Below are 26703 nucleotides of genomic sequence, written 5' to 3' on the forward strand. Positions count from 1 at the left end.
GCTCCATGCACTTACGACGTTTGGATTAGTTTAGAGAATCGGCAGTTGACAATGGAATTAGAACTATGATTATCTTCATCACCAATCGCATCGCAATTGAAATTTAACGATGATGCGGAGTTCAATACCAATCCCAACTTCCTACCCAGTTCTTTCAACTATCTCAATCAAGTCCCCAATCCAAGATCTGGTCCAATGCATACACAATCATACATTATCATAAATACTACCTTGTACTCCTTATGGACCCCACCAGCAACAGCAATACATGGCTTCAAGAAGTTCGTGGGAGTCAATTTTCTCCTTACCACAGCTGGTTGATGAGTCGAAAATTGCCTGTTTACGAGTTATTCAAGATTCTGTTGCTTCAAAAATGTTAGTAGCTTGATGTATTGAGGTATGCCACTTATTGAGAATAGCTAATAGAGATTGTTATTTAGTTTCTTTCTGTCTGTTCCGGGTTTTTGCATTATCCGGTGTGTGTTACCCTGTGTGCTTCTTAGTTCTCGTCAAAGTTCCCTTAACTTTAAGCAAAAGTGTCACTCAGCTGATATCAACAAGTGACAAAAGTTAAAAGGATAGTATACAGGTATATCAAGACATAGTGGGGCCTCAAGATGGTTGATTCTGGTCATAGGAGGCAAAGAATTATTAATTGTGTTGCTCAGTTGCCTTACAAAATTCAACTGGGAGAGACCAATGACGAATGGAATATAGTTCCCGCCACCGGTAGCAGTTCACTTTACTCTTCGATCGAGTATTTAAATAGTGAGGAGAAGTCCAAGGATTATGAACAGCATGTTTTGGGATGGACCGGTGAGATTGGACGTGAAAGTATCCCATCTCGAATCTTTAGCTCAAGGAATAGGGATATGAATGAAGATGGTGAAAAAGGGGGAGCCGATTTGCATACCAAGGAAGAGCGCGAGAGGGATGAGGATCCGTTATATTTGACTAATGGACAAATTGATGGGATCACTAAAGATCTTAGAAGACATGGTAAGACTGATGACCATTACAATGTGGATAATGTTCACCCCGTGTGGTTATTACGTAGAGATCAAAAGCGTTGGAGAGGATTTGCAGAAAATGTACTGTGGCCAACATTTCATTACATTTTGAAATTTTCCTCTGATAGTGGTGAAAAGGAAAATCTATCATGGTATGATTACGTTAGATTTAATGAAGCATATGCGATGAAAATTGGTGAAATATATGAGAAGGGTGATATTATATGGATTCATGACTATTATTTACTCCTTTTGCCACAACTGCTAAGGATGAAATTTAATGATAAAGATTTAACCATTGCTTATTTCCATCATTCACCATGGCCAAGTAATGAGTACTTTAGAGTTTTACCACGTAGGAAAGAAATTTTGGACGGCCTCATGGGTGCTGATCGTGTTTGTTTCCAAAATGAAGGTTTCGCTCGTCATTTTGTCTCGTCTTGTAAAAGATTATTGGATTCTACGAGTAGGAAATCGAAAAATAAATTAGGGATGGAACAGTACCAAATAAGTGCATATGGTGGTGACATAGTTGTTGATTCATTGCCAATTGGTGTTAATCGTGTTAAGTTGTTGGAGGAATCCTTTACCAAGGATATCGATCAAAAGGTTTTAGCCATTAAAGATGCATTTCAAGGTAAAAAAATCATTATAGGTAGGGATAGATTGGATTCTGTTCGTGGTGTTGTTCAAAAATTGAGAGCGTTTGAAACTTTCCTTTCCATGTATCCAGAATGGAGAGATCAAGTAGTTTTGATTCAGGTTAGTGTTCCCAGTATGAAAGGTGGGACTAATCAAATTATAAGATTGGAACAACAAGTGAACGAATTAGTTACCTCCATCAATATGCAATACGGAAGCTTGAATTTTTCACCAGTACATCATTACTACATGAGAATTCCCAAAGATGCGTATCTTTCATTGTTGAGGGCTGCAGATCTTTGTGTTATCGCAAGCGTTAGAGACGGTACCAATACTACAGCACTTGAATACGTGACGGTGAAATCACATATGTCTAGTTACAACTGTTACGGAAATCCCTTGATCTTAAGTGAATTTTCAGGGACTAGTACAAGTCTTAAGGATGCTATGATCATTAACCCTTGGGATTCCGTAGCAGTTGCTAAAAGTATTAATAAGGCTTTAACTCTACCAAGGGAGGAGAAAAAAGCACTCGAAGATAAAGTTTGGCCTGAAGTTCCTATTATCCAAGATTGGACCGATCAATTTTTATCCACGTTAAATGATATCGTTGATGAAGCACATAATACAACCGATAGAAAAATGACACCGGCTTTAAACAGACCAGCTCTTTTGGCAAATTACAGGCAATCAAAGCGTCGTCTATTCTTATTCGATTATGATGGAACTTTAACTCCCATTGTACAAGACCCAGCTGCTGCAATTCCATCGGCTCGTTTGATTTCGATCTTGCAAAAACTTGCATCAGATCCTTGTAATCAAATTTGGATCATTTCGGGTAGAGATCAAAAGTTTTTAAATAAATGGCTTGGTGGTAGATTACCCCAGTTGGGACTTAGCGCTGAACATGGATGCTTTTACAAAGATGTGGATGACGAGAACTGGATCAACTTAACAGAAAAATTTGATATGTCATGGCAAGAAAAAGTCGGTAGTACTATGGAGGAATTTACAAGGAGAACACCAGGTTCATTTATCGAGAGGAAAAAAGTTGCATTGACTTGGCATTACAGAAGAGCAGATCCTGAATTAGGTGAATTCTATGCATCTGAATTGAAAAAGGAATTAGATAAAATATGCGCAGATTACGATTTAGATGTTATGGAAGGTAAAGCTAACATTGAAGTTCGTCCTAAATTTGTTAATAAAGGTGAAATTGTAAAGAGATTAGTTTGGCACCATCATGGTAGACGTCAAGACATGTTAAACACAAGTAAAGAAAAATTAACCATTGGGGAAATGCCTGATTTTACCTTCTGTTTGGGTGACGATTTTACAGATGAAGATATGTTTAACCAACTGAATGATATTGAAGCAGTTTGGAGAAAGCAATACAGTGATCAAGTTAACCAATGGGGTGGATTTGGGATGTATCCTTGTACTGTGGGATCTGCATCCAAGAAAACTGTGGCTAAGGCACATTTAACAGATCCACAGCAAGTGCTTGACACCTTGGGTCTGCTAGTAGGTGATGTCTCATTGTTCCAAAGTGCAGGTACGGTCGACTTAGACTCTCGTGGTCATGTCAAACATAGTGACAGCAGTATAAGATCTGAGCAGGCTGGGGCCCGGTATGCTATGAAGAGGCAGCAGTCGTACAAGAATTGAGTTTGGACTCCTTAAGCGAGCTCTATCTCTTTCTTTTGTGTATGTCGTTTTGTAGGTTTAAGCGATATATAGACAGTTATATCTATTGGAATAGAGATTCATAAATGGAGTGTATGATAAGAAATAATGGACATTGACTGCTAAGAAGTACTTTGCAAATATCCTCCTGTTTACCTTCTGTTGTTCTCTATGGTATTTTTCGTTTAGGAGCGAATTATCAAATTAGCGCTCTGTATCTGCCGAAAGTATAAACATCAATAAACTAAAAAATAACAAACGGAAAAGCTATTTACTTGACTAAATCTTTAACTATAGCTTCCAATTTAGATCTCATTATTGTCACTTCTTTACTATTCATGGCTACTGTGCTATTAAGCAGGTGCCAAATACCTATGACGTATTGTAAATAAAGAGAGTTTTGTTGTCTTGACAGTTTAAAGCATAATCCAGACACTTGACAGATAACAGCTAAATCTTGTTCCAACAATCTGCCGCCCAAATAGTTCAAAAGAATTTGTAGCAAGACACTTTTCTTTATTTTCAAATTACCACCATCAACATTCATCTCTTGACTATCTTCCTTAATGACCTTGTTAACCATGTAGTAATTTCTCAATAGCGTCAAAAATCTGGATTTTTCCTCATCAGTGGATGGCATGGGACTAGATGTAAAGGGCTCTAAGTGAGATAGCAACCATAGTATAGTCATAGTACATCCCCACATCTGGTTTTTCCAAAGGTCTGATTCTCTTAGAATATGATCCATTTCGGCCCATAGTGAATTACAACGTGCCATATTCTCCTCTCTTTGAATATTTTTACTCATTCTTGAAGCTCTTATAACGAAAGAATTCACCATAGCTATAATTCTTACTTCGTTAACCTGCTTAGAATCTGTTATCTTTTCATAATTACCCACAGATTCATTATTGCCAGCCACTTGCAGTTTCATCGCCTCCAACAATGGTGAATATAGTAATCCTATCGTGTCTCCAGTTGCCTGATTCAAAGGTTTTACTTCTGAAGATAGTAGGAAGTTTTCCCATTTTTGATAAAAATCTACACATGACAAAATGTGCTCATAAAGATTTCTATCTTCATCGTAGGAGCTTAGAGATTTACCACCATTTTTCTTATTGGATTCAATTAATTTGACTGTGGTAGATTGAACTTTAGGTAAAAATTTGGTAGAGAAATTCGCCTTCTTATCATGGCAGTTAACCAAGAAACTAACACTTTGTAAAAGTAATAGGACGTTTTTCAAATCCCTATATTGAAAAACACACAGAAGGGTCAACCGAAGTCTTACTTTTTCGTCAATGTTCACATCACAAACTCCATCATTATCCAACAAAAACCCTTTATATTCTGCGAAAAATTGTTTGAACTGATTTAAATTATTGGTAATGTTTTTATCTTCAAAAACCTGAATGTAAAGTTCTAATACCATCTTCCAACTAAACAAATGGGGTCCCACAACGCTAACATCAATGCAATTTAATTTCTGACGGATCTCTGGTGAAATCGTATACCTACGACTTAGCAAAAAGCTAGCATGACTCAATGTGATAAAGGCCCCCCACTGTCCGGGCATATTTTGATTGTCCAACTTGATGAAATCAGCCCTAGCCCTTGATCTTTTACCTAATTTCGCATTCAAACATACGTTAACGTACTCAAACACTTGCTTCCAAGCTTGGTACTCGGCACCCACGTTCTGGAAATACTGTAACAATGCATCGCAGTTTCTGGAGGCGATCTTGAAATGAAATTTGGAATCTCTTCTCAGGGGCATTTCGTACAGTGATAAAAATTCACAGTGCATCCTTTGCCTAAATAGAGTCTCTGTAGAAGCCGCCACTTGATGATTTTTCAATCTTTCCTTGAGACTTGACAGGTATTGCTCTGCTAAATCCAAATTATGTGTCTCTTTTACCAGTATCTCAACCAATTCCATAGTAATCTGATAATCCTGATCCATTGACAATGCATACTGGGCCTTAGCGTACTCCAAACATTTGATAGCCATCGATATCAGCGTATAGTACTGCTTTAAAAGGCGCTCATCTCTCACAGTATGGGCATGCAGATACGCCTGTTGTCGATACTCATGAGATAGGTGGTATACCACATCAACAGGCAGCCGAGATAAACTCATTAACAGAGCCTCCAATGCCAGTAGCGCTGCACTTATAGTCCTTTATCGTAGTTTAATAGTGATGACGATGCCATATTAGGCCTTGAAATTAATGGCTCGTAAGTAGTGATCTAAAGGCCCCATAAAAAAAAAAAAAAAAACTGGTCAAGTAACATGAATAAGAATTGATACATAAAAAGGATGAAATAGTACGATTCATTATCCGATATTGAATTCTGATAGAGGGTGGGGTTTAGAGGACACAGAGATGGCTGACGAGGGACGTTTAAAAGAGTTTCAAGAGGCTAATAAAATAGTATTCGATCCTAATACGAGGCAAGTATGGGAAGGACAGGACCAGAGTGGAGGCGTCGTGAAGCAACAAGATATGGAGGAGAATGCCGTAAAAGCACAACCTGATGAGGACGAAGATGGATCATCAACGTCCGGTATAGTACCAACGTTGCAGAATATAGTGGCGACTGTTAATCTGGGGTGTCGTCTAGATTTGAAGACTGTGGCACTACATGCGCGTAACGCTGAATACAATCCTAAACGTTTTGCAGCTGTTATTATGCGTATTAGAGAGCCTAAGACTACTGCATTGATTTTTGCCTCTGGTAAAATGGTTGTAACGGGTGCCAAGAGTGAAGATGATTCTAAATTAGCGAGTCGGAAATACGCAAGAATTATTCAAAAGATTGGATTTGCTGCAAAATTTACAGATTTTAAGATTCAGAATATTGTCGGTTCTTGTGATGTCAAATTTCCTATTCGTTTAGAAGGTCTAGCGTTTAGTCACGGTACTTTCTCGTCTTATGAACCTGAACTTTTCCCCGGGTTGATTTATAGAATGGTTAAACCCAAAATTGTTTTACTGATATTTGTATCTGGTAAGATTGTTCTTACAGGTGCTAAGCAAAGAGAAGAAATTTATCAGGCCTTTGAAGCCATATACCCTGTGTTGAGTGAATTCAGGAAAATGTAGAAAAAACAAACGAACCGGGATATGTATATACAAAGTAAAAGTAATAATAGAAGTGAAGGAATACGTGGGTATATTATATTATATTAAGCCAAACTATATTATACGGTTTTCGTTTTAGTAGCCTTTTGATTGCCTTAGTTGTTGTAGTTCCTTTTCTAGCTTTAACCTAGATTCACGCTCTGATTGTAATTCACGGTCGTGCTTTCTCTGAGTTTCTGTTAACAATTTTTTAAATTCCGTTCTCATTACACCGATGGATTGTGAAGCGCTTGAAACGCTATTATTACTGTTTGTCGATGCCGGACTACTTGGGAACCACATTTCATTCGTCATTACAGGAGATGCGTAGTTAAAATTAGACGACTTATTGCTTGAAGTAGCATCTTCCATTTCTTTCACAAGTTTTTCCTTCTCCTGCAATTTCTGTTCAGATTTCACCAATTCGGAATGATAATCAAGTACTTTTTGCTGTAGTTCTTTATTAGTCCTTTGTAATTTTTCAATATTTTGCACATAATCTGCATGGTCATTCTGAAATTGTTTCGTTAAGAAAGTATTGGCCAGCTGTAAATCATTAACAGCAGTTTGTAAATTTTGTTTATCATCATCATGGCTCATGCTACGAGTCGGGGCCCCATTATCCAATATTGTATCAAATGCTGTTTTCAAGAATTCTACCTGATCATCCAAATGCAATGGCTTTAACTCAATATTTCTCTGTACCGCTCTGGAAACGACGTATGAAGTCAACTCTTGTAATGTTCCAGCAGTTGATGAATCTGTTGGTGTACGCGTTTGCAGATCAGTCCCGCTCATCTGCTCTAACATCTTTAACGGATGTGGACCCTTAAGGAGCAATGATTCAATATTTGTAGCATTGATTGATTCCAGTAGCACAATAATGAATTGATACCATTTGGCTGTAAATGGTTCCAACTGCTTTAAGTTTTCCAGCTGATAAAAATTATCCAACTGTGGTAATTCATTCAATCTTTCAGATCTTTGAACTTGGAAAAGGGCATATTCACAAACTAATTTACGATTTAAGTCAAAATTACCGTCATTCGGATACAGTAACATATCTAAATAATTGATATGTGTGAATGGTTTGACGTTTCTACAAGGCGTGTTTTCACCATCATCATTAGTGCTCAAGTACCTCTTTAGATCTTGATATTCAAACGGATACTCTTCATAATTTCCCTCTGAGAATAATAGAGGGTTAGCACATTGCATAAGTGATAAATCAGCAACCATCTTGCCCTGCTTTGTTTAAAATCTACTTGTAGTTGTTACGTGAACGATGTAACGTTTCCGCTCTCTTTTCTTGTTTCTTGATGATGCGATGAGCTTGGATGAAGAAAAAAAAAACAACACATCCATCATCGTTATAGTCAGAAGAAACTCATACTCATCTATGCCCAACTACCCCACCAAATATTAGAATAAAACCCATAGTACTAGTTTTCAAATGTTTGATTTAGATCGTATCATATCATTACTCCGGCAGGGACGCCATATCGCGGAAGAAACGGTTTATACCCTTTGTCTGCTGTCACAAGAACTACTAATGAATGAGTCTAATGTAACTCACGTAAATACTCCAGTAACGATATGTGGGGATATCCATGGTCAACTACATGACTTATTGACTCTCTTCGAAAAAAGTGGAGGTATTGAAAAGAGTCGATACATCTTTTTAGGTGATTTTGTCGATAGAGGATTCTATTCATTAGAGTCATTCTTACTACTACTGTGCTATAAGCTGAGATACCCTGACCGTATAACTTTAATCAGAGGTAACCACGAAACCAGACAAATTACCAAAGTATATGGATTCTATGATGAAATTATGAGAAAATATGGTAATAGTAACGTTTGGAGGTACTGCTGTGAAGTATTTGACTATCTGTCATTAGGTGCTATCGTAAATCAAAGCGTATTCTGTGTTCATGGGGGTCTTTCGCCCGATGTGATGACAATCGATGAAATTAGAAGTGTCGATAGAAAGCAAGAAGTTCCACATGAAGGTGCTATGTGTGATTTATTATGGAGTGATCCCGATGATGTCGATACATGGTCACTATCACCAAGAGGAGCAGGTTTCCTATTTGGTGGTCAACAAGTTCAAGAGTTTCTGTCGAGAAATGGTGTCGATCTTATTGCAAGAGCTCATCAATTAGTTATGGAAGGCTACAAAGAGATGTTCGACAACGGCCTTGTAACCGTTTGGTCAGCTCCCAACTACTGCTATAGGTGCGGTAATGTAGCTGCAGTCCTTAGAATCGATGATGATCTGTCCAGATCTTACACCATATTTGAAGCTGTTCAACCTCAAAACGATGTGGGTAATACGATACTGCCGACAAGGAAACCACAGATGGATTATTTCTTGTAATATATAGTAAAGACGAAAGCGAGTGAGAAAGCGCGAGAGCGAGTGCGAAAAAAAGAAGTATACCACTACTACTACTACTACTACTACTAACCACAGCTAATTCGTATACCAGATTGGATTAGATGGACATCGGAATACCACTTTCACAGCTTGCATCACAGCATCCCATTTCAACAGGTTGCGAACCCCTGGATTCATCACTAGAAGGTGGATTCAAACCGGGATGTATCTATGAAATTTACGGTCCGCCGGGGTCCTGTAAAGAGATCTTGCTTAAAAATGTTTTGAATTCATCCTCGAGAGATAGGATCAAGAACAAGAAGCACAGGAACTTGGTGATTCAAACGCACAAACCAATACTCTATTCGCGCCTTGGCAACCATAACAATCATAATAATACTACATACACGACCCGCATTACAAAGTTTTCACAGCTATTACGTTTCCTGCAGCTCCGCGAGGACAAAGGAGAAGAAGAACAAAAACAACATAAACAAGACTATACTGTATTGGTAATTGACGGTTTCGCGCAGCTACTTGTGGATCATACAAATTTTTCAAGGAGATCAACCGCTGCCACCACTGCCACCATCACGACTACACCGAATGCCGGTTCCGACTATACTACCAAGAGATTGAATTTACTATTGTCCGTCTTAACCAGATACGCTACTAGGCATCATACTATTGTCATTTTAGTGAATCACAGTATGGTTATACAACGCGAGCATAGCCCTAACCCTAATACTAGCAGTAATTTTCTTGTCACTAATGCGTTGAAAAAAGGTGTATTAACGAGTGCCCTAGAGTGGGGGAATGCGCTTAGTGGAAAGGACGCCATCGGTAGTAGATTGTTGAAATTTCGTTTGGGACTCTTTTGGGATTGGGACCGAAACTCTAACAACAGCAACCACAAGGGTTCTACAACTTGTAAGCATATCAGTAGTCGTAGGCCGACCATTGTAGTTCTACAAGGAGGGGGATCCCGCCCAGATGGTAAGCTTCCAGAAGGAACAGGAACCACAACCTCAACAATAGCATATGAACTCAATGATAGTGATTATGGCTATTACACCGACGACGACAATGACGTATTCGCCGTCCGTAGTTACGAAGATCAGCAAGACCAGCAACGGCACCAGCAGCGTGAGCTGGAGGTGGAGCACACAACCATTCAAGATTCTCAGTAAAGTATTATCGATAGTAACAAGAATGTATGTATATGTGTAATAGGGGAAATTGGAAAACTAATTAGTTAATCAATCGATATTTGCGATTGCTCCTTAGAGTGTATTTCGGATCGTTAATGCTATAGGCTTGAGTATTTCATCCGTGGGAAGTGCCAAAGAAATCCCAGCAGTAAATATTGACGCTCACTCTCTAAAAAGATATAGAAGGCCGCGCAGTGACCCGAAGTAGCAGAGGCGTAAGAAAGAAAAAAAAGACCCAGCACAGAAAAAATAGAACTAGGAGGGAAACGTGCGGTTTTTTCGCCGCGCTTGCGATCTCACCCCGACCGTGGGATCTTAGATCGCTTCGTAGGACCGAACAACCATCACTCACACCGATTTCAATAGATTTCCATATTGTATATTTCGTAATGCTTCTAAAAAAAAAAGAGGAAAACCAACAGCCTAATCTACGACTACGGGCATTTTAACCTAATTAGTATGGCACGGTATACGGATGGGGAAGGGGAGGAGTAAAACGCAGTAGCTCTATTTTTTTGTTTCTATTTCCATCTATTCTTTGGCACACGCACGGGTAGCGTTAGCGGAATGTTCTCCTCTTCTCTTCTCCTAGCGCCAATTAGCTCCCTTTTCTTCTTCATTTTCTTGCCCTTTGTCACGCTACCGCATTGGTGCCCCTGATCGAAGAATTATATATAAGAGTAGACTGAAGTCTTCGTTCTAGTAGATCTGGAGCATTTCCTGTTTGTTTTCGCTCGTTCATTCTATTTTTTATTTTCTATTTTCTTTTCAGAACACCACCGCGGAAAGGAAAGACTAATCATTCCAACCTGTTTAAACCACTACAAAGAAAAAGAACAACATAGTTCTCTGTCGTGGATATTTTAAAAGGAGGTCGTTGTTATTCATAACATACCAAAAGTAAGGTTCTCACAGAACGTCCAATCGCTAATAGGAATATCATAAGGAAATTAATTGATTAGTCCGAATTTTCGAATATTGAAAACTAATAATTTAAAATGAAGTTTACCGATATTTTGTCTTTAGGACTTGTGTCCTCAGTCGCATTAGGTCAGAGATTTTCTAACTCTTCCTCAATTGCCACATCTGGTTCTGGTTCCAGTACCGTCCCAGTAAGCTCATCTGTTTCTAGTGCTCCAGAAAGTACTGAAACTGTCGCTTCAACAGAAGTGGTTACCGCTTTCACCACTTACTGCCCAGAAGCTACTTCCATTGTCACCAATGGTAAGACTTACACTGTCACTGCTCCAACCACTTTGACTATCACTGACTGTCCATGTACTTTGACTCACAGCAAGAGCTCTGCTCCAAGTGAATCTGGTTCCTCATCTGCTCCAGAATCTACTTCCACCAGTTACGTGACTTCTACTGAAGTGGTTTCAACTTTGACTACCTACTGCCCAGAACCAACTACTCTAGTGACAAACGGTGCTACTCACACTGTGACTGCACCAACTACATTGACTATCACTGACTGTCCATGTACTTTGACTCACACCAAGCCACACAGCTCTGCTGCCCCAAGCAGCAGTTCTGCTTCTCCATCTGGTACCGGTGCCGCAGCTCCATCTGAATTCACTTCTGCTGCTGAATCTACTTCTACTCAGTACATCACTTCAACTGAAGTGGTTTCAACTTTGACTACCTACTGCTCTGCACCAACTACCATCACTACCAACGGTGCTACTCACACTGTGACTGCACCAACTACATTGACTATCAGTGACTGTCCATGCACTGTTACTCACACCAAGCCACACAGCTCTGCTGCCCCAAGCAGCAGTTCTGCTTCTCCATCTGGTACCGGTGCCGCAGCTCCATCTGAATCCACTTCTGCTGCTGAATCTACTTCTACTCAGTACATCACCTCAACTGAAGTGGTTTCAACTTTGACTACCTACTGCTCTGAAGCTACCACCCTCACCACCAACGGTGCCACTCACACTGTGACTGCCCCAACTACGTTGACTATTACGAACTGTCCATGTACCGTGACTCACACCAAGCCACACAGCTCTGCTGCACCAGCATCTAGTGCTCCAGCTTCTTCTGCCAAGGGTACGACCGAGGCTACCCAATCTACCAGCGCTCCAGGTACCACTTCTCCAGGTAAGACCGAGGCTACCCACGCTGAGTCTTCTGCTCCAGCTTCCACTGAAACTCATGGTACCGCTGCTCCGGGCAAGACCGAAGCTACTCCAAAGACTGAAGCTTCTCCAAAGACTGAAGCTTCTCCAAAGACCGAAGCTTCTCCAAAGACCGAAGCTTCTCCAAAGACCGAAGCTTCTCCAAAGACTGAAGCTTCTCCAAAGACTGAAGCTTCTCCAAAGACTGAAGCTTCTCCAAAGACTGAAGCTACTCCAAAGACCGAAGCTACTCCAGCTACCTCTGCTCCAGCAGCTCCACACGGTACTGCTGCTCCAGCTCCAGGTTCTTCTGCTGCTCCAGCTCCAGCTCCAGGTTCTTCTGCTGCTCCAGCTCCAGGTTCTTCTGCTGCTCCAGCTCCAGGTTCTTCTGCTGCTCCAGCTCCAGCTCCACAAGGTACCGCTGCTCCAGCTTCCGGTGCTGAAGTTACCGTCACTGCTTCTCCATCTGAAACCGAAGTTGTTCAAACTCACTGGACCACCGAAACTAACACTGTCACCTCTGAACAAACCGTCACTGCTCCAGCTACCACTTTCACTTCTAACGGTGCTTCATTCACCGCTACTCCTCCAGCTCCAGTGACTGTTACCGTGACTGAATGTGGTTGTACTCCAGGTGCTCCAGCTCCAGCTGGTACTGCTGCTCCAGCTCAAGGTGCTTCTGCTGCTCCAGCTGGTTCTGCTGCTCCTCAAGGTACTGCTGCTCCAGCTCCAGGTGCCCCAGCTCCAGCTGGTTCTGCTGCTCCTCAAGGTACTGCTGCTCCAGCTCCAGGTGCCCCAGCTCCAGCTGGTTCTGCTGCTCCTCAAGGTACTGCTGCTCCAGCTCCAGGTGCTCCAGCTCCAGCCGGTTCTGCTGCTCCAGCCCCAGCTCCAGCTGCTCCATCTACCTCTGTTGAAACCACTTACTGTTCTGCCCCAACCACTTTGACTCACGCTGGTCAAACCACTGTTGTGTCAACTCCAGGTACTGTCACTCTCACTCACACTGTGACTCCATCTGGTACTGGTGCTGCAGCTCCTTACCCATCTGCTAACGGTTCAGCTCCAGCAACTGTCACCAATGCACCAACTCACACTACTGAAGTTGTTTCTACTTTGACTACTTACTGTTCTGAAGCTACCACCGTTGTCACCAACGGTAAGACTTACACCGTTACTGCTCCAACCACTTTGACCATCACTGACTGCCCATGCACTGTGACTCACACTGGTAACAGCACTGTTGCACCAACTGTTGCTACAACTACCCCAGCCGGTAACGGTTCAGCTCCAGCAACTGTCACCAATGCACCAACTCACACTACTGAAGTTGTTTCTACTTTGACCACCTACTGCTCTGAAGCTACTACTGTTGTCACCAACGGTAAGACTTACACTGCAACTGGTCCAACCACTTTGACTATCACTGACTGCCCATGCACTTTGACTCACGGTGGTAACAGCACTGTTGCACCAACTGTTGCTACAACTACCCCAGCTGGTAACGCTTCTGCTCCAGCAACTTCTGCTCCAGTTGAAACCGGTAACAGCACTTCTGTTGCTGCACCAACTTCTGCTCCAGTTGAAACCGGTAACAGCACTTCTGTTGCTGCACCAACTTCTGCTCCAGTTGAAACCGGTAACAACACTTCTGTTGCTGCACCAACTTCTGCTCCAGCTGAAACCAACAGTACTTCTGTTGCCGCCCCAACTGAATCCAGTGCTTCCGCCCCAGTTTCTTCTACCGAAACTCCATCTTCTGCTGAATCATCTACCAGCGCTACCGTCGCCCCAACTGCCTCTGGTTACAGCAACGGTTCTTCTCCAATGAGTGGATCTGTTAGAAACGCCGTTAACACCGGTTACTCTATTAGTGTTACCTCTAACGCCGCTAACAGATTGGGCGCTGGCTCCTTGTTCGGCTTAGCTGGTATGGTTATGATGATGCTATGAGCTTGTTGAAGCCATTGCGTTAGATAACCAACTGTTGCATTTTCTATGCATTCATGGATTTGGGACGGTTGTAGTTTTTCAAGTTTAAAAACTGGAAAAAGCAGTTCCAAAAACTAAATTTTGTTATGACATACCTTTTGATTTTGAAATCAATTTTATCTACAATAAACTGTGGTTCAGTTTGTCTAGATTATAAGTTGTTTCAGTTCGTTGAACATCTTCTGTGTAAAAAGTAGTTTATTTGTAAAAGTTGCACAGTAAGCGATACCTTTTTATTATGATTATCTCGTTTCGTTTTATTTCACTACATCTTATGTTTACTCTTAGGGAATTATTTGCATTTCAGTGATTCTTGCCACAAATTCATCTCGAGATCGAGAGTCATCATGGTCCCGCTCGTATTTATATAGACTCCAGGGCTGTTGTATGTACTAGAGTGACAAGATTTGAATCAGGTTAGACATTTTTGAAACTTACGAAGTTTCATGTTCTTGATGATGCTATGCTACTTGGTATCAATGCGGGGAGCGTCTGGTGACGTTATCTCGATCTTATTATCGGTTGTATCTTGCTATGTTCGCGACGTGTATCAAAAGTTTCTTCACATATAGAATCAAACAACCGTAACAACTGCCTGCAACTTCGACGATAACATAGTCTAAAGGGTAAAAGACGAACAGAAAAGTTTCAAATCTCTTTTTACTCCTTCATTAAACAAAGTACTGAGTCAAAGGACAAAGGAAGACATTTTTATGTCTGGAATCACTGGATCCCAGCCGCAAGAGACGGAGGAGCATACTTCGCTATTAGCTCCATCTTCAACGAGACGTAAGTATTTTAATTATGACTATCAATCTACGACACCCGTTCAGAGGAAAGTTTCCTCCAAATATGATCCTGAAAATCCTAATAAGGATAAATTAGGTACTTATGATGGTGTCTTTGTTCCGACAGCTTTAAACGTTTTATCAATTTTAATGTTTCTTAGATTTGGATTTTTATTAGGACAGCTTGGTCTAATATGTGCACTGGGATTTTTGATTTTGAGTTATGCCATTAATCTCTTAACAACGTTGAGTATTTCTGCAATTTCAACAAATGGTACGGTTAGGGGTGGTGGTGCATACTATATGATTTCGAGAAGTCTGGGACCTGAATTTGGTGGAGCGATTGGATTAGTATTCTTTTTAGGCCAAGTCTTCAATGGTGGTATGAATGCTGTTGGTGTTATTGAGCCAATTCTTTACAATTTTGGCCATTCATTACCGTATGAACCACCTGCCGCTATTTGGGAGATATTACCAAGGGGCAGATGGGTGGAATTTGGATATGCCACTGTGATTTTGTTACTTTGTCTAGCTGTGGCTCTCGTTGGATCTCAAACAGTTTCAAGAGCTGGTAACTTTTTATTTTGTATACTTGCCACTTCCACTGCATTCATACCAATTTCAACTTTAATAATGAAACCTTTCCAACATGGTGATATGATTTATACTGGTCCATCTTGGGAAACTTTTAAAGGTAACCTTCTACCGCATTTGACTAAAGGTGCTGCAGGATCTCTTTTAAAAGGTAAAGAAACGCTTAACGATTTATTTGGTATTATGTTCCCTGCAACTGCCGGTATATTTGCAGGTGCTGGTATGTCAAGTGAACTGAGGAAGCCATCTAAATCAATTCCTAAGGGAACACTTTGGGGGTTACTTTTCACTTTCATCTGTTACACATTTGTTGCCATTTCAATGGCATCTTCCATTCCAAGACAAACTTTTTACAGAGATGTTCAGGTAATTCAATCTGTCAGTGCCGGTCCTTGGATTATTTTAATGGGGGAGTTGGCTACTTCTTTATTTTCTACTATCATGGGACTCGTCGGTGCTGCTTATGTACTGGAAGCCATAGCAAATGATAGTATCATTCCAGGAATATCAATTTTCCATAAGAAACCGCTGGCGGCTCTTTTGTTCACTTGGGCTTTAACTCAATCATGTTTGTTCTTAGATGTGAACAAGATTGCTGTCTTTATTACAATGACTTTCCTAATGACATTTGCAGTCATGAATTTAGCATGTTTCCTTTTAGTGATTTCATCTGCCCCCAATTTTAGACCATCTTTCAAATATTTTGATAGATTCACAGCATTTACAGGTGCTTTAATGTCGACAGCAGCAATGTTTGTCGTTGATGGTATTTCAGCATCTGCTGTCATATTAGGGATGACTATCCTGTTCATTGTGATTCATTACTTATGTCCACCAAAACCGTGGGGGGACGTATCTCAAAGTTTAATCTATCACCAAGTGAGAAAGTATTTGTTAAGATTAAGACAAGATAATATCAAGTATTGGAGACCTCAAATTCTTTTGCTAGTGGATAATCCTCGTACCAGCTGGAATTTAATCAAGTTCTGTAACAATCTTAAAAAAGGTGGTCTTTACATATTGGGACACGTTACGGTTACTGATAATTTCCAGGAGCAATTCCAGGAACTAAGAAAACAACAAAAGGCTTGGATGTCTATCAGAGAACTTACTAAGATTAAGGCATTTGTACAAATTGGAACGGGCCCAAGTTTACCTTGGGGTGTTAGAAACGTCTTTCTGGGTTCAGGTCTTGGAGGTATGAGACCCAATATTACAGTTTTAGGATTTTTCGATTTGAAACATCACCACGAAGTTTCTGGTAATGAATCAATTAGTAGTCAAACTAATGCGGCAAATTGGGGCGAAAGACTACCAACTGATGATTGTAAAAATGAGAACAAGATTAGAGTACAACAGTGGGTAGAAATTCTGGAAGATTTATCGTTGATGCATTCAAACATCGCTATTGCTCATGGGTTTCAAAAATTGAATACGGATGAATTAAACAACCAGGAAGAGCCAGAAGAGAAAAAATGCATTGACCTATATCCCATTCAGATGTGTGCTAAGATGAAAGTACAAAGTGATTCCCCCTCTGTCGTTACAACGAACTTTGATACATATACTTTGATCTTACAATTGGGGGCTATCTTGGTGACAGTGCCTGAATGGAAACGTACACACAGATTGAGAGTTATACTGTTTGTGGAAAAGCATTTGGATAGAAGTGAAGAACTCCGGAGGATGCAAAACCTATTGGCCGTTTTAAGAATCGAAGCTGAAGTCTTGGTGGTGGCGCTAGATCAGTTCAGAGTCTATAATACGATTGTCAAAGGTGATCCAATAAATTTCGAGTACGTAAATTCAGTCTTGAAATATGATTCCTGGTGGCAAGATTTGGTCGAGGCTAGAAACACCTTAAAACCTAAACGTAGGTTTTCCACTATAGATACCCTTCAAAATAAACCTGTGAATGTGAAGCCACAACCGCAGAAATATAAGTTATCAAAGCTACAGAGGCTTGGCGTTAGCTTTACAATGAGCTCAAGTATGCCACATAACGCTTCTTTCCTCAGTGACTCCTTAGACGATGACACTGAAGTCGGATCCATCCGAGATACTTCCCCATCAATACCTCCTATGAAAGATAGAATTAACTATGAACATACAAGAAGAAGAAATAACAATAGTGGGAGAGTTATCTCACCATCCTATCGTAATGTCGATGAAATCAACAAGAACGCATCAAGGCCTGTATTTTCCAGTAACAAATTGCCCAATACAAAAGTCTTGGAAGATCAAAGCGGTGATAAACCAACCATTGTACCAGTAATGGAAAGTACGTCTTCCACTAATGAAACAGGAACCTCTAGACAGCAAGGTTTGTCAGATTTATCACGCAACTATTCCGGTGACAGTTTAGTGACATCCATGCAGAACCTAGTATTTAACGATTTACCCAGTAGGGCTCAACATTTGATTTTGAACGATATGATGTCACAAATTTCAGGAAACTCAGATTTGATTTTTTCCACTTTACCAATCCCACCTTTGGGTACACATCAGGATGAAGAAGCCAGCTTATGCTACGTCGAAGATCTTCACACATGGCTTCAAGGACTACCTGCGGCAATGTTAATTAATTCACAAACCATGACTGTCACAACAGCTTTATAGAGATTTTAAACACTAATTGATAATTTGCAGTTATTTTTAATCTTCAAGATGCTCCCTTACCTTCCTGAATACAAATACGGTATAAAAGTAAGAAGCTGCTTCCTTCTCATCACCTTCAACACCGTACTTACCATCCGACCTCTTGAGGCCTTCACGCATCTTTGGCGAGAACCTATCCATCCAACGGGGAATTTCTTGAACAAAAAACTTGTTAAAAGGCATCTGTAGTTCTAGTGCCATACCGTACTCATCGGCCAAACTTCTTAAGGTTTCAAAAGGAACCACGTACTCTGGAACATTGTCAATTGCATCTTCTAACCAATAGGTATACATTTGACCAAACGGTGATGGAAATTCATTATCGTTCTTCAAATATTCGTTGTTTTCAAAAGTAACCCTATAGATTGAATTACCCCAGGATGGCTTTTCCACATCTTTGCCAAATTTGTTGAGCTTATAACGAATAAATTCCGAATCTGGGATAGTCCCGATAAAATGGCCGCCAACTCTTAACGATTTGGATACGTTTAATAAGGCTCTTCGAGCTTTTCGTTCAGATTCAAAAGCATAATGGAAACAAAATTGGCAGGAGACTAGGTCACAGGGGAATCTACAATCTGGAAATGGCTCTACCGCGGGTCCCAAAGACTCACCAAAACAATCTGCAGTTATAAGAATGACTTGAAATGATAAATTTTTCATACTACGATATCTTTTATGCGCCTCTTGAATTGATGCATTGGAAATATCTATACCGATAAATTGAGAAATGTCAGTAGCACCGTATTTTCTCAAATCACCACCTTTACCACAACCTAATTCCAATACCACATCGCCCTTTTGCGTATATTTATCAACAAGCATGAACTTCAATGCATTGTTGAAATTCCTCAGTTTAATAATGGGGGATAGGTTTCTTCTCGATTTTTTAGCTATAAAAGCACGTTCATTGTAATGTTGCCTAACAATTTGGTCCACATTAATAGCCCTGCTAGCAGCCATTTCAATATCGTGCTTCTTCAATTGCTCCTCCCTCATCTTCTGTAATTCAAATTTCTTCTGCCTCTCTTCACGATCAAATCTACCATGCCTTCGTTTTTGAATCTTGAAACGTTTTGGTTCTTGCGTGGATTCACTGGATTGGCTAGAATTACCAGCTTCTTGCATAGGTTTGGCTTCATTCTGAGGACTCTTGGATTTAGAAACACTGCGCTCCCTGTTATCTTGAGGGCCATTGCGTAATTGATCTAACGGAGCATACTGTCTGTCATAGTCTTCTTGTGACATCCATACTGGCTTCTCAGGTTTCGAAGTCATTTTACCTTGATTCCTTTTTCGTTACTGTTGAGCTTCTCATTAAACATGGCATCCATCAAAGAATCTTATAACGAAGAAACTTGAAAACTTGGTCTAAAACTAAAGAATAATTCAATAATACATAAAAATAACAACAAAAGATCGAATATATCGAGTTATTGAAGCAGATGTCATCTGTAAGTGCAAATGATAACAACAAGGCCAAGCTTTTGCAAGAAAGACGAGAGAAATTGGCCAAGTGGAAGAAGCAAAAGGCCCTTAGAGATGAGCAGAAGAAAAAACATACTAACACAGAAAATAGTTCAGAGAAGTTGACTGAAAGTCAGCAAGAGTTGCAACAATCCAAGAAAAAAAAGAGGAAAAATGATCAGGCTGATTCCACCTTTAGGAAAACCGTGAAGTCTAGCAAAAACAGGAGTACAAAGAAAATATCATTTGATGAGAGTGACGAAGAGGGTTCAACACAGGGAATAGAGCTTTTTAAGCCTATGAATAACGATGTGGTTGATGTTAACAATTCTGAAGCCAAGGACGACGTTGATCCATTGGAAAAATACATACAGAGTCTTTCTAGTAATGATGACGGAAATTTGGTGCCACCTTCAGTGAATTTAATGGATGCAGATGATAACGAAGTACCTTCAGATGAGAAGGAAATGTCAAGTGATGAGGATGAGGAAGGATTTAAATTTGCGAAGATTGCTAAAATGAAATCCAAGAAGCAAGTGAAGGAGATTCGTTACGAGAGGAATGAATTGGAATCATTTAGGAAGGATTTTTATTCACAACTGCCTCAAGCATTACTTAGTGATAATGAAATTAGTGAACTGCGCTTGAATTTGGGAAATATCAAAGTTAGAGGGGATGGTTGTCCTTTACCGATTACTAGATGGTCACAACTTGGGCTTACATCTGACATAACGAGTGTTTTGATAAACGATTTGAAATTTGAAAATCCAACATCGATTCAGGCCCAGGCTATTCCAGCTATTATGTGTGGAAGGGATGTAATTGGAATCTCGAAGACAGGTTCAGGTAAAACTATTTCTTACTTACTCCCTCTCATTAGACATATCAAAGCTCAAAGACATTTAGCAAGTGATGAATCCGGTCCACTGGGGCTTGTGTTGGCCCCCACGAGAGAATTGGCCATCCAGATCAATGAAGAAGTGACAAAGTTCACCGCCAAGGACAAGTCTGTAAATTCTGTATGTTGTACTGGTGGTTCCGAATTAAAAGAACAGATTAGAAAATTGAAAAAGGGGATTGAAATAGTAGTAGCGACTCCAGGAAGGTTTATCGATTTGTTAACGTTGAACACTGGTAAATTATTGAGTACGAGGAGAATCACTTTTGTCATTATGGATGAGGCGGATAGATTATTCGACATGGGGTTTGAACCTCAGATTACTCAGATTATGAAAACTATAAGGCCTGACAAGCAATGCGTGCTATTCAGTGCAACGTTCCCTAATAAACTAAGAAATTTCGCTATGAGAGTCCTTCATCGGCCATTGAGCATTACCATTAATTCCAAGAGTTTGGTAAATGAGAATGTTACCCAAAGATTTGACATTGCCAATTCTGATGAGGAAAAATTCAATACGTTACTGCGGATTTTGGAGAAACATGAAGAATCTTCAAATGGAGTCCCAATGCAACAAGATTGGAATGATTCAGAAAATAAAGATGAGAAAGCGATCATATTTGTCTCCAGTCAACAAATATGTGATTTACTGCATATCAAATTAGAGAATGAAGGTTATACCATCTATTCTATACATGCGGGCAAGCCGTATCAAGAAAGATTAAACAATTTGGAAAATTTCAAGAGTACTCCCAATAGCATTTTACTTTGTACGGAAGTGCTTTCCCGTGGGCTTAATGTTCCTGAAGTGTCTCTTGTACTGATATACAATGCTGTCAAAACTTTCGCTCAATACGTGCATACCACGGGTAGAACAGCTAGAGGTACTCATACAGGTGTCGCCATGACGCTTTTATTAAACGACGAAATTGCTGGTGCCTTTATTTTGAACAAAGCTATTCGAGATAAAGAATTAGAAGAGCATGATCCCAGAATCGTGAAACAATTGAAGTCAATGAGTCAAGAATTTGAAAAGGGAATGCAGAGTGGGAAATTTAAAGTATCACAAGGGTTCGGCGGTAAAGGTTTAGATAATTTAGAATCAAAAAGAGAGGAAAGACAATCACAGGAAAAGAAATATTATGAGAATGATGAAAAATTACCGCTGGATAATGAGCCTAATGTGAAGAATACGAAGGATGCATCATCATCAACTCAAATACAAGTTCCCAAATTACGCTACCGGGTATCAAATCATATTAGCCCTGAAGGTGATACGGTTTTTATCGCTAATGTTAATGTTAACGATTTGCCACAGATAGTGAGATGGGAAGTCACCAAAAATACCACATTGATGTTTGTCAAGAATGAAACTGGTTGTAGTATAACGAATAAGGGTAAATATTATCCTGAAGGTCAAGGACCAAAATCTGATAGAGATGAACCTAAACTTTACCTTTTAATTGAATCTGATAATGAAAAGGACATTAAACTTTGCATCGATCTATTAGAAGGTAAAGCTAAAGAAGGAGTTCGCAAGGTGGGCATTCAATCAATTAAAGACACTAAATATTAATACAACTCTCTTCATGCGTGTGTGTACAAGGTTCAAGTTTAGTCATAAACCAAAGGTGTATTATTGTTTTCGGCCTCTTTTTGTTCAGCTTCCTGTAGTATATGAGCTCTTGAACTCTTTGCTCTTTCTTGTGCTAATTTTTTACCTAGTTCACCTCTTGTAGATTTTTCGTTTGATTCTTGGAATCTTTTTTCTGCCGCTAACCTTGCAGCTTCTTGGGGAGATAACTTTTCCCTATTCTCATCGATTGTACCGCCTATGGTTTGAGCTTGAGATGTCTTCGTAACAGTCTTTGCCGATGGTTTTATTCTCTCAGGTTTTGTCTGTTTTTGAGTCTTAGCAAGTGTCTGTGGTTGCGTTCCTGCACGCTGTGAAGGAGCTGTTCTTTGAGTAATTGTAGTTTGATCAGTCCTGCTATTAGTAGCAGGTGTTTGAGCAGATTTACTGGAACATAATCCCATAACTATATGTCTGATTGTGATAACCTTGCCCTCCTTCAATGTCTGTACTTAACGTTTTTTTTTTTTTTTTTTTCGAAGTTTCGCTTATATATATAGTTTAATCACTATTAATGAAACTAATTGAAAAGATTCTATCTATTTTATATAAAATAACTAATAAACATAAAATAATACCTTTGATTTTGAAATTTTTTTGATTTTTGTAGAAGAATAATTAGTTAAAACTTAATGAAACCCAATGAATATAAAAAAAGAAGTGTATTGTAACGGAATAAATTAGAATGGAAGGAATAATGACCGATTTATAATTGAATATCGACTAATCAATAATAAATTTTTAACCTTAGTTCTTCGTAACATCATTAGGAGTAGTCTACTGAATGTTGGTTTGTCTAATGTTATGAAATTCAGGTACCGGAATATCAGAAACATCTAGACTACCATACTCGGGTAATACCTCCTCTAAAACGGAATATTTAACAGCAGTTCCTGACGTCAATCTAGTCAATTGTCTAGGATCACGACAGTATGGTGAATAACGTTTGACAATCTTCAAATACAAACTCATTCTCTCACCAAGTTCTTGTTGTAATTGATTTTGACTTTGTTGCATTTCCTCTTGCTGAGCTTCCATATCATCAAATGCACCTGAAGCATTAGCTGCTTGCAAAGCTGGATGGGAGTAATCTACATCACCACCAATTTCTGCAAACAACTGTCTGTTAGCCTCACTACCGCTAGATGAAGAATGTAAAGAATCACGGTCGGAACCAGCATTAACACCACCACCATTTTCAGTTAAATCTCTCATATATTGAGTCCAAGTGACGGTGGCGTCTCTTAGAGCGGCCCAATCTGCATTAGCAATAAATTTCTGACCAGCTTCATCAGATTTACTGACTAGATCTATCCATCTTTGTAAGATTTCCAAACTACTGGCATCATCAACAGACCCCATTGATTTCAACAAAATTCTGTAGGCGACAATAGTCTTTGGAATGTTGAACAATTCGTAACTCTTATCGATATATTCAATGATCTTACGATCACGCCAAACAGAACACTTAGCCAAAATGATGTTGAAAAATGGTTCGTCAATTCTCTTAATTTCATTATAAGTATGGATCAAACTTTGTAATGCTTGGAAACCGGAAACCTCATCATTAGCATAGTTTTGGAAAAAAATGTCAAAGAATGTGTCGTTCAAGGATGAAGAAATACCATGATTAACATCTCTACCATAATGAACAGATGATTTGTACCAGATATCGTAGACCATTTGCAAATCATGAGTTTGATTCCAAACGTTTCTTAAGAAAGATTTGACATAAGAGACTTGTAGATCAATCTTGTAAGGCATTTCATCCTTTAAGGCCTTTTCGAAAAAAGTTTGTGCAACGTTCAAATCATTACACTCACCAATAAAGGATAAATGAGTTTCTATCAAGTATCCGTATTTCATCTCTGTACTTTCTTCACATAACTGTTGGAAAAGGTTTAATGCCATTTCATTTTCACCTGCTGACAAACTGGCTCTAATCATACCAACAGAAAGGTTTGGATGGAAATAATTAATCATAGATGAGGACTTTTCATAAAGTGCTTGAATTTCAGGATATGGAACGCCGTGATCATAAAGAATTGGTAGAATGACACCAACCACACGAGGATTTAAGAAAATGTTGGAAGAATATGGATTTGTACCATTGATGGCGGCTTTCCAAATACTGACAGCCTCTTCAAATAGTAATAATTCCTTGAACGCGGTAATCAAATGCATGGCACCGTATTCATTCAATTCAACTTTATTTGTCAACATGTTGTCTGCAACTTCTCTCAAAGATTTACACAAATAATTGGTCATCTCTTTATGGAAACTCTGAGAATCGTAATCTGGCTTTTTGTTCATTCTAGTCAATTGATTTCTGTTAGCTCTTAACCCATTGTGCAACAAATGGACCAAACGAGACACACGGTCGGAATTTAACTCTGGAGTATCTATCAAATCGTGGTATAAATCCATAGCTCTTGCAATAGAATCCCAAAATAATGGATTTGCATTTGAAGTTGGGTGATCTGTTGGTTGTCTCATCGATCTACGTCTAGGAGTCTGAGACATGTATAGTGTTTGAGCAACACATTCTTCAAAGGCACATACTTTGTGATACCATGGGGAATCTACAGGTGTTGATGGATGAGCACCTTGACGGTTTTTACTGTAGGCAGGTGGGAACGGTTGTGACCCCAATTGATTACGTAAATGGCGCACTTTGTTAACTGCAGCATTAGCTTGTTTAGCACTTTGACTTGTAGCACTATTTTTGTTATTATGAGGTAATGGTCCGTTGCCAGAATCTTGTCTTTCTAATGCTACAGCGCTGTTAAACCTTATAGAATGGTTGAAAGAATTCCTTGCAGAAGCATGGGCAAACTGATTGGGTAGCCTGCCCTTGATCACTTGCGTCTGTTGTTGCGCTAATCTAAGCATCACTGTTCTGTTCCCTTGATGTGGAATGATCTAGTGAACAAACAAGTGAATAGTCGATGATAATTTTTTGAAGTCGAAAATAAAGTCAAAAAATACTTGGTAAACGTACTTTCTCGTTTAACTTATCTTAGTCCCTAGGTTCTTATAAGGTCGGCTTCTGGGTTCAACAGGAAAAAACTATTAAAGTGGTAAGACAAAAAAATGTGAATTGTTGTTGAATATTCCTATGCCTCGCCTCTTTCTAGATAGTAGTATTAACAACGGTGATGCGCTCACTCTAAACTTCGAAAAAAAAAAAAAAAATGGGCTGACAGAATCGAAAAAAAGAAGTGGGTGATGATGATGATTTTGATGGTCCTGTTCCTTTTCATGTCGGAGTTGACGAAGAAGGTGGAATGGAACGGAATAAATCACACACAGTATGTTGAGAAATCGTAAACGGAAACTCGTTCCCAAGACTCTCGAGCTCTTTTTTCTTTTTTTCCTTTTCCTTTCTTCCTCTTGTCTTCAGCTACCAGAAACTACTACAGGATGCGGATGGTGTACCGAAGTTCCGACGAAGTAAATTTCTGGACGTTGATTCCGTAATAAACGACAAAAGGACACACACACACACACACACAGAGAGGTGTGGGTGAGCGAATGTACCTAGCTACCTAGCTACCGGCACGCTTAGCAGTATATGTGTATGTGTAGTCTTAAGAGATCGGGTTTATGGACTCGAAAGCCAAAACAATTGAAGGTCAGCGGTTGCATTACCGGCCTGAACAAGTTACTCTGAATGCGAGAGCTTCCTTTGACTCAGTGACCAATATGTACAAACGGCGGCAAAAACGAAAGGAAGCGCCGAGGGTAGAAAAATGGGAGAAAATCGCCCCTTTATATAATGATCATTTCCACTCTTCTCATCTTTCCTCACCCGCTAGATCTGTAGTCATACAAACCCCTAGATATCTCCACTCTGCACTCCCCTTTTTTTTCCAATCATCCTGATCAGTAGCCGCCAATTACAGAAACTTCCGCAGAAAATAGGAGTCTCGATTGTGTGGGGTAATCTTTTTACTTCCTACTACTGTATCTAAGCAAGGCACAGCAGCCGCCGAGGTCTGCAAAAGAAAAAAAGTTTAAACCACTTTAATTCAATTAATTAATTAATCAATCACTTATCAGCCGCACACGGCTGGTACAAGTTTCTTGGTCCATTCATCGAGAAAAGAACGGTTTCCTACGTTCTCGAGTTCGAACCTTGCGAGCTGCTTTGTCTCCAAGCACATGGCTCTCGAAGGACGCGAACGGTAATACAAGCGATAACAAACTGCCAATAGCCAATTATAATTTACGATCGCACTTAAAGGTTATGAATCTCTTTACAATAGGTACCACAGTCTTGGTTGTTAAACTTTGTTTACTTTCTTTAAATATGTCCTGCAATTAATACTGGTTATATTCTTCTACGTCCATCTCTTGCCTGATTGTTGAGAAAAGAAAAGGGGACCTGTGATCACAACCTGCATCGCCCTTTTAGAATATTGACTAAGATAAGAAGGAAAGTTGACTTAACTTAATTAATCAATATACTTCAATAATACAAACTTCATATATCT

The 26703-nt window shown here is 39.6% G+C and overlaps 12 protein-coding genes across 12 annotated transcripts; 7 read left to right on the forward strand and 5 right to left on the reverse strand.

The window, feature by feature from the left end:
- Window positions 1-617: 617 nt before the first annotated feature.
- Window positions 618-3320, forward strand: TPS2 (trehalose-phosphatase TPS2; the record flags this gene model as incomplete). The annotated part of the gene is made up of 1 exon (XM_002498577.1): window positions 618-3320. One exon carries the CDS (start codon window positions 618-620, stop codon window positions 3318-3320), a length of 2703 nt encoding a protein of 900 aa, XP_002498622.1.
- Window positions 3321-3609: 289 nt separating this feature from the next.
- Window positions 3610-5478, reverse strand: SCC4 (cohesin-loading factor complex subunit SCC4; the record flags this gene model as incomplete). The annotated part of the gene is made up of 1 exon (XM_002498578.1): window positions 3610-5478. One exon carries the CDS (start codon window positions 5476-5478, stop codon window positions 3610-3612), a length of 1869 nt encoding a protein of 622 aa, XP_002498623.1.
- A 247-nt stretch (window positions 5479-5725) lies between these two features.
- SPT15 (TATA-binding protein) lies at window positions 5726-6445 on the forward strand (the record flags this gene model as incomplete). Its single annotated transcript, XM_002498579.1, has 1 exon — window positions 5726-6445. One exon carries the CDS (start codon window positions 5726-5728, stop codon window positions 6443-6445), a length of 720 nt encoding a protein of 239 aa, XP_002498624.1.
- A 114-nt stretch (window positions 6446-6559) lies between these two features.
- Window positions 6560-7702, reverse strand: PEA2 (Pea2p; the record flags this gene model as incomplete). Its single annotated transcript, XM_002498580.1, has 1 exon — window positions 6560-7702. One exon carries the CDS (start codon window positions 7700-7702, stop codon window positions 6560-6562), a length of 1143 nt encoding a protein of 380 aa, XP_002498625.1.
- A 214-nt stretch (window positions 7703-7916) lies between these two features.
- On the forward strand, window positions 7917-8843 carry PPH3 (phosphoprotein phosphatase PP4 catalytic subunit PPH3; the record flags this gene model as incomplete). The annotated part of the gene is made up of 1 exon (XM_002498581.1): window positions 7917-8843. One exon carries the CDS (start codon window positions 7917-7919, stop codon window positions 8841-8843), a length of 927 nt encoding a protein of 308 aa, XP_002498626.1.
- Window positions 8844-8965: 122 nt separating this feature from the next.
- RAD55 (putative DNA-dependent ATPase RAD55) lies at window positions 8966-10033 on the forward strand (the record flags this gene model as incomplete). Its single annotated transcript, XM_002498582.1, has 1 exon — window positions 8966-10033. One exon carries the CDS (start codon window positions 8966-8968, stop codon window positions 10031-10033), a length of 1068 nt encoding a protein of 355 aa, XP_002498627.1.
- A 1019-nt stretch (window positions 10034-11052) lies between these two features.
- Window positions 11053-14130, forward strand: SED1 (Sed1p; the record flags this gene model as incomplete). Its single annotated transcript, XM_002498583.1, has 1 exon — window positions 11053-14130. The coding sequence occupies one exon, from the start codon at window positions 11053-11055 to the stop codon at window positions 14128-14130; it is 3078 nt and encodes a 1025-aa protein (XP_002498628.1).
- Window positions 14131-14882: 752 nt separating this feature from the next.
- On the forward strand, window positions 14883-18170 carry VHC1 (Vhc1p; the record flags this gene model as incomplete). The annotated part of the gene is made up of 1 exon (XM_002498584.1): window positions 14883-18170. One exon carries the CDS (start codon window positions 14883-14885, stop codon window positions 18168-18170), a length of 3288 nt encoding a protein of 1095 aa, XP_002498629.1.
- A 36-nt stretch (window positions 18171-18206) lies between these two features.
- On the reverse strand, window positions 18207-19487 carry ABD1 (mRNA (guanine-N7)-methyltransferase; the record flags this gene model as incomplete). Its single annotated transcript, XM_002498585.1, has 1 exon — window positions 18207-19487. One exon carries the CDS (start codon window positions 19485-19487, stop codon window positions 18207-18209), a length of 1281 nt encoding a protein of 426 aa, XP_002498630.1.
- A 167-nt stretch (window positions 19488-19654) lies between these two features.
- On the forward strand, window positions 19655-22150 carry PRP5 (DEAD-box RNA helicase PRP5; the record flags this gene model as incomplete). Its single annotated transcript, XM_002498586.1, has 1 exon — window positions 19655-22150. The coding sequence occupies one exon, from the start codon at window positions 19655-19657 to the stop codon at window positions 22148-22150; it is 2496 nt and encodes an 831-aa protein (XP_002498631.1).
- Window positions 22151-22188: 38 nt separating this feature from the next.
- On the reverse strand, window positions 22189-22611 carry ZYRO0G14982g (uncharacterized protein; the record flags this gene model as incomplete). Its single annotated transcript, XM_002498587.1, has 1 exon — window positions 22189-22611. One exon carries the CDS (start codon window positions 22609-22611, stop codon window positions 22189-22191), a length of 423 nt encoding a protein of 140 aa, XP_002498632.1.
- Window positions 22612-22984: 373 nt separating this feature from the next.
- On the reverse strand, window positions 22985-25099 carry ZYRO0G15004g (uncharacterized protein; the record flags this gene model as incomplete). Its single annotated transcript, XM_002498588.1, has 1 exon — window positions 22985-25099. The coding sequence occupies one exon, from the start codon at window positions 25097-25099 to the stop codon at window positions 22985-22987; it is 2115 nt and encodes a 704-aa protein (XP_002498633.1).
- Window positions 25100-26703: the final 1604 nt, after the last annotated feature.

The sequence above is a fragment of the Zygosaccharomyces rouxii genome (assembly GCF_000026365.1).
Source record: "Zygosaccharomyces rouxii strain CBS732 chromosome G complete sequence".
Lineage (NCBI taxonomy): Eukaryota > Fungi > Ascomycota > Saccharomycetes > Saccharomycetales > Saccharomycetaceae > Zygosaccharomyces > Zygosaccharomyces rouxii.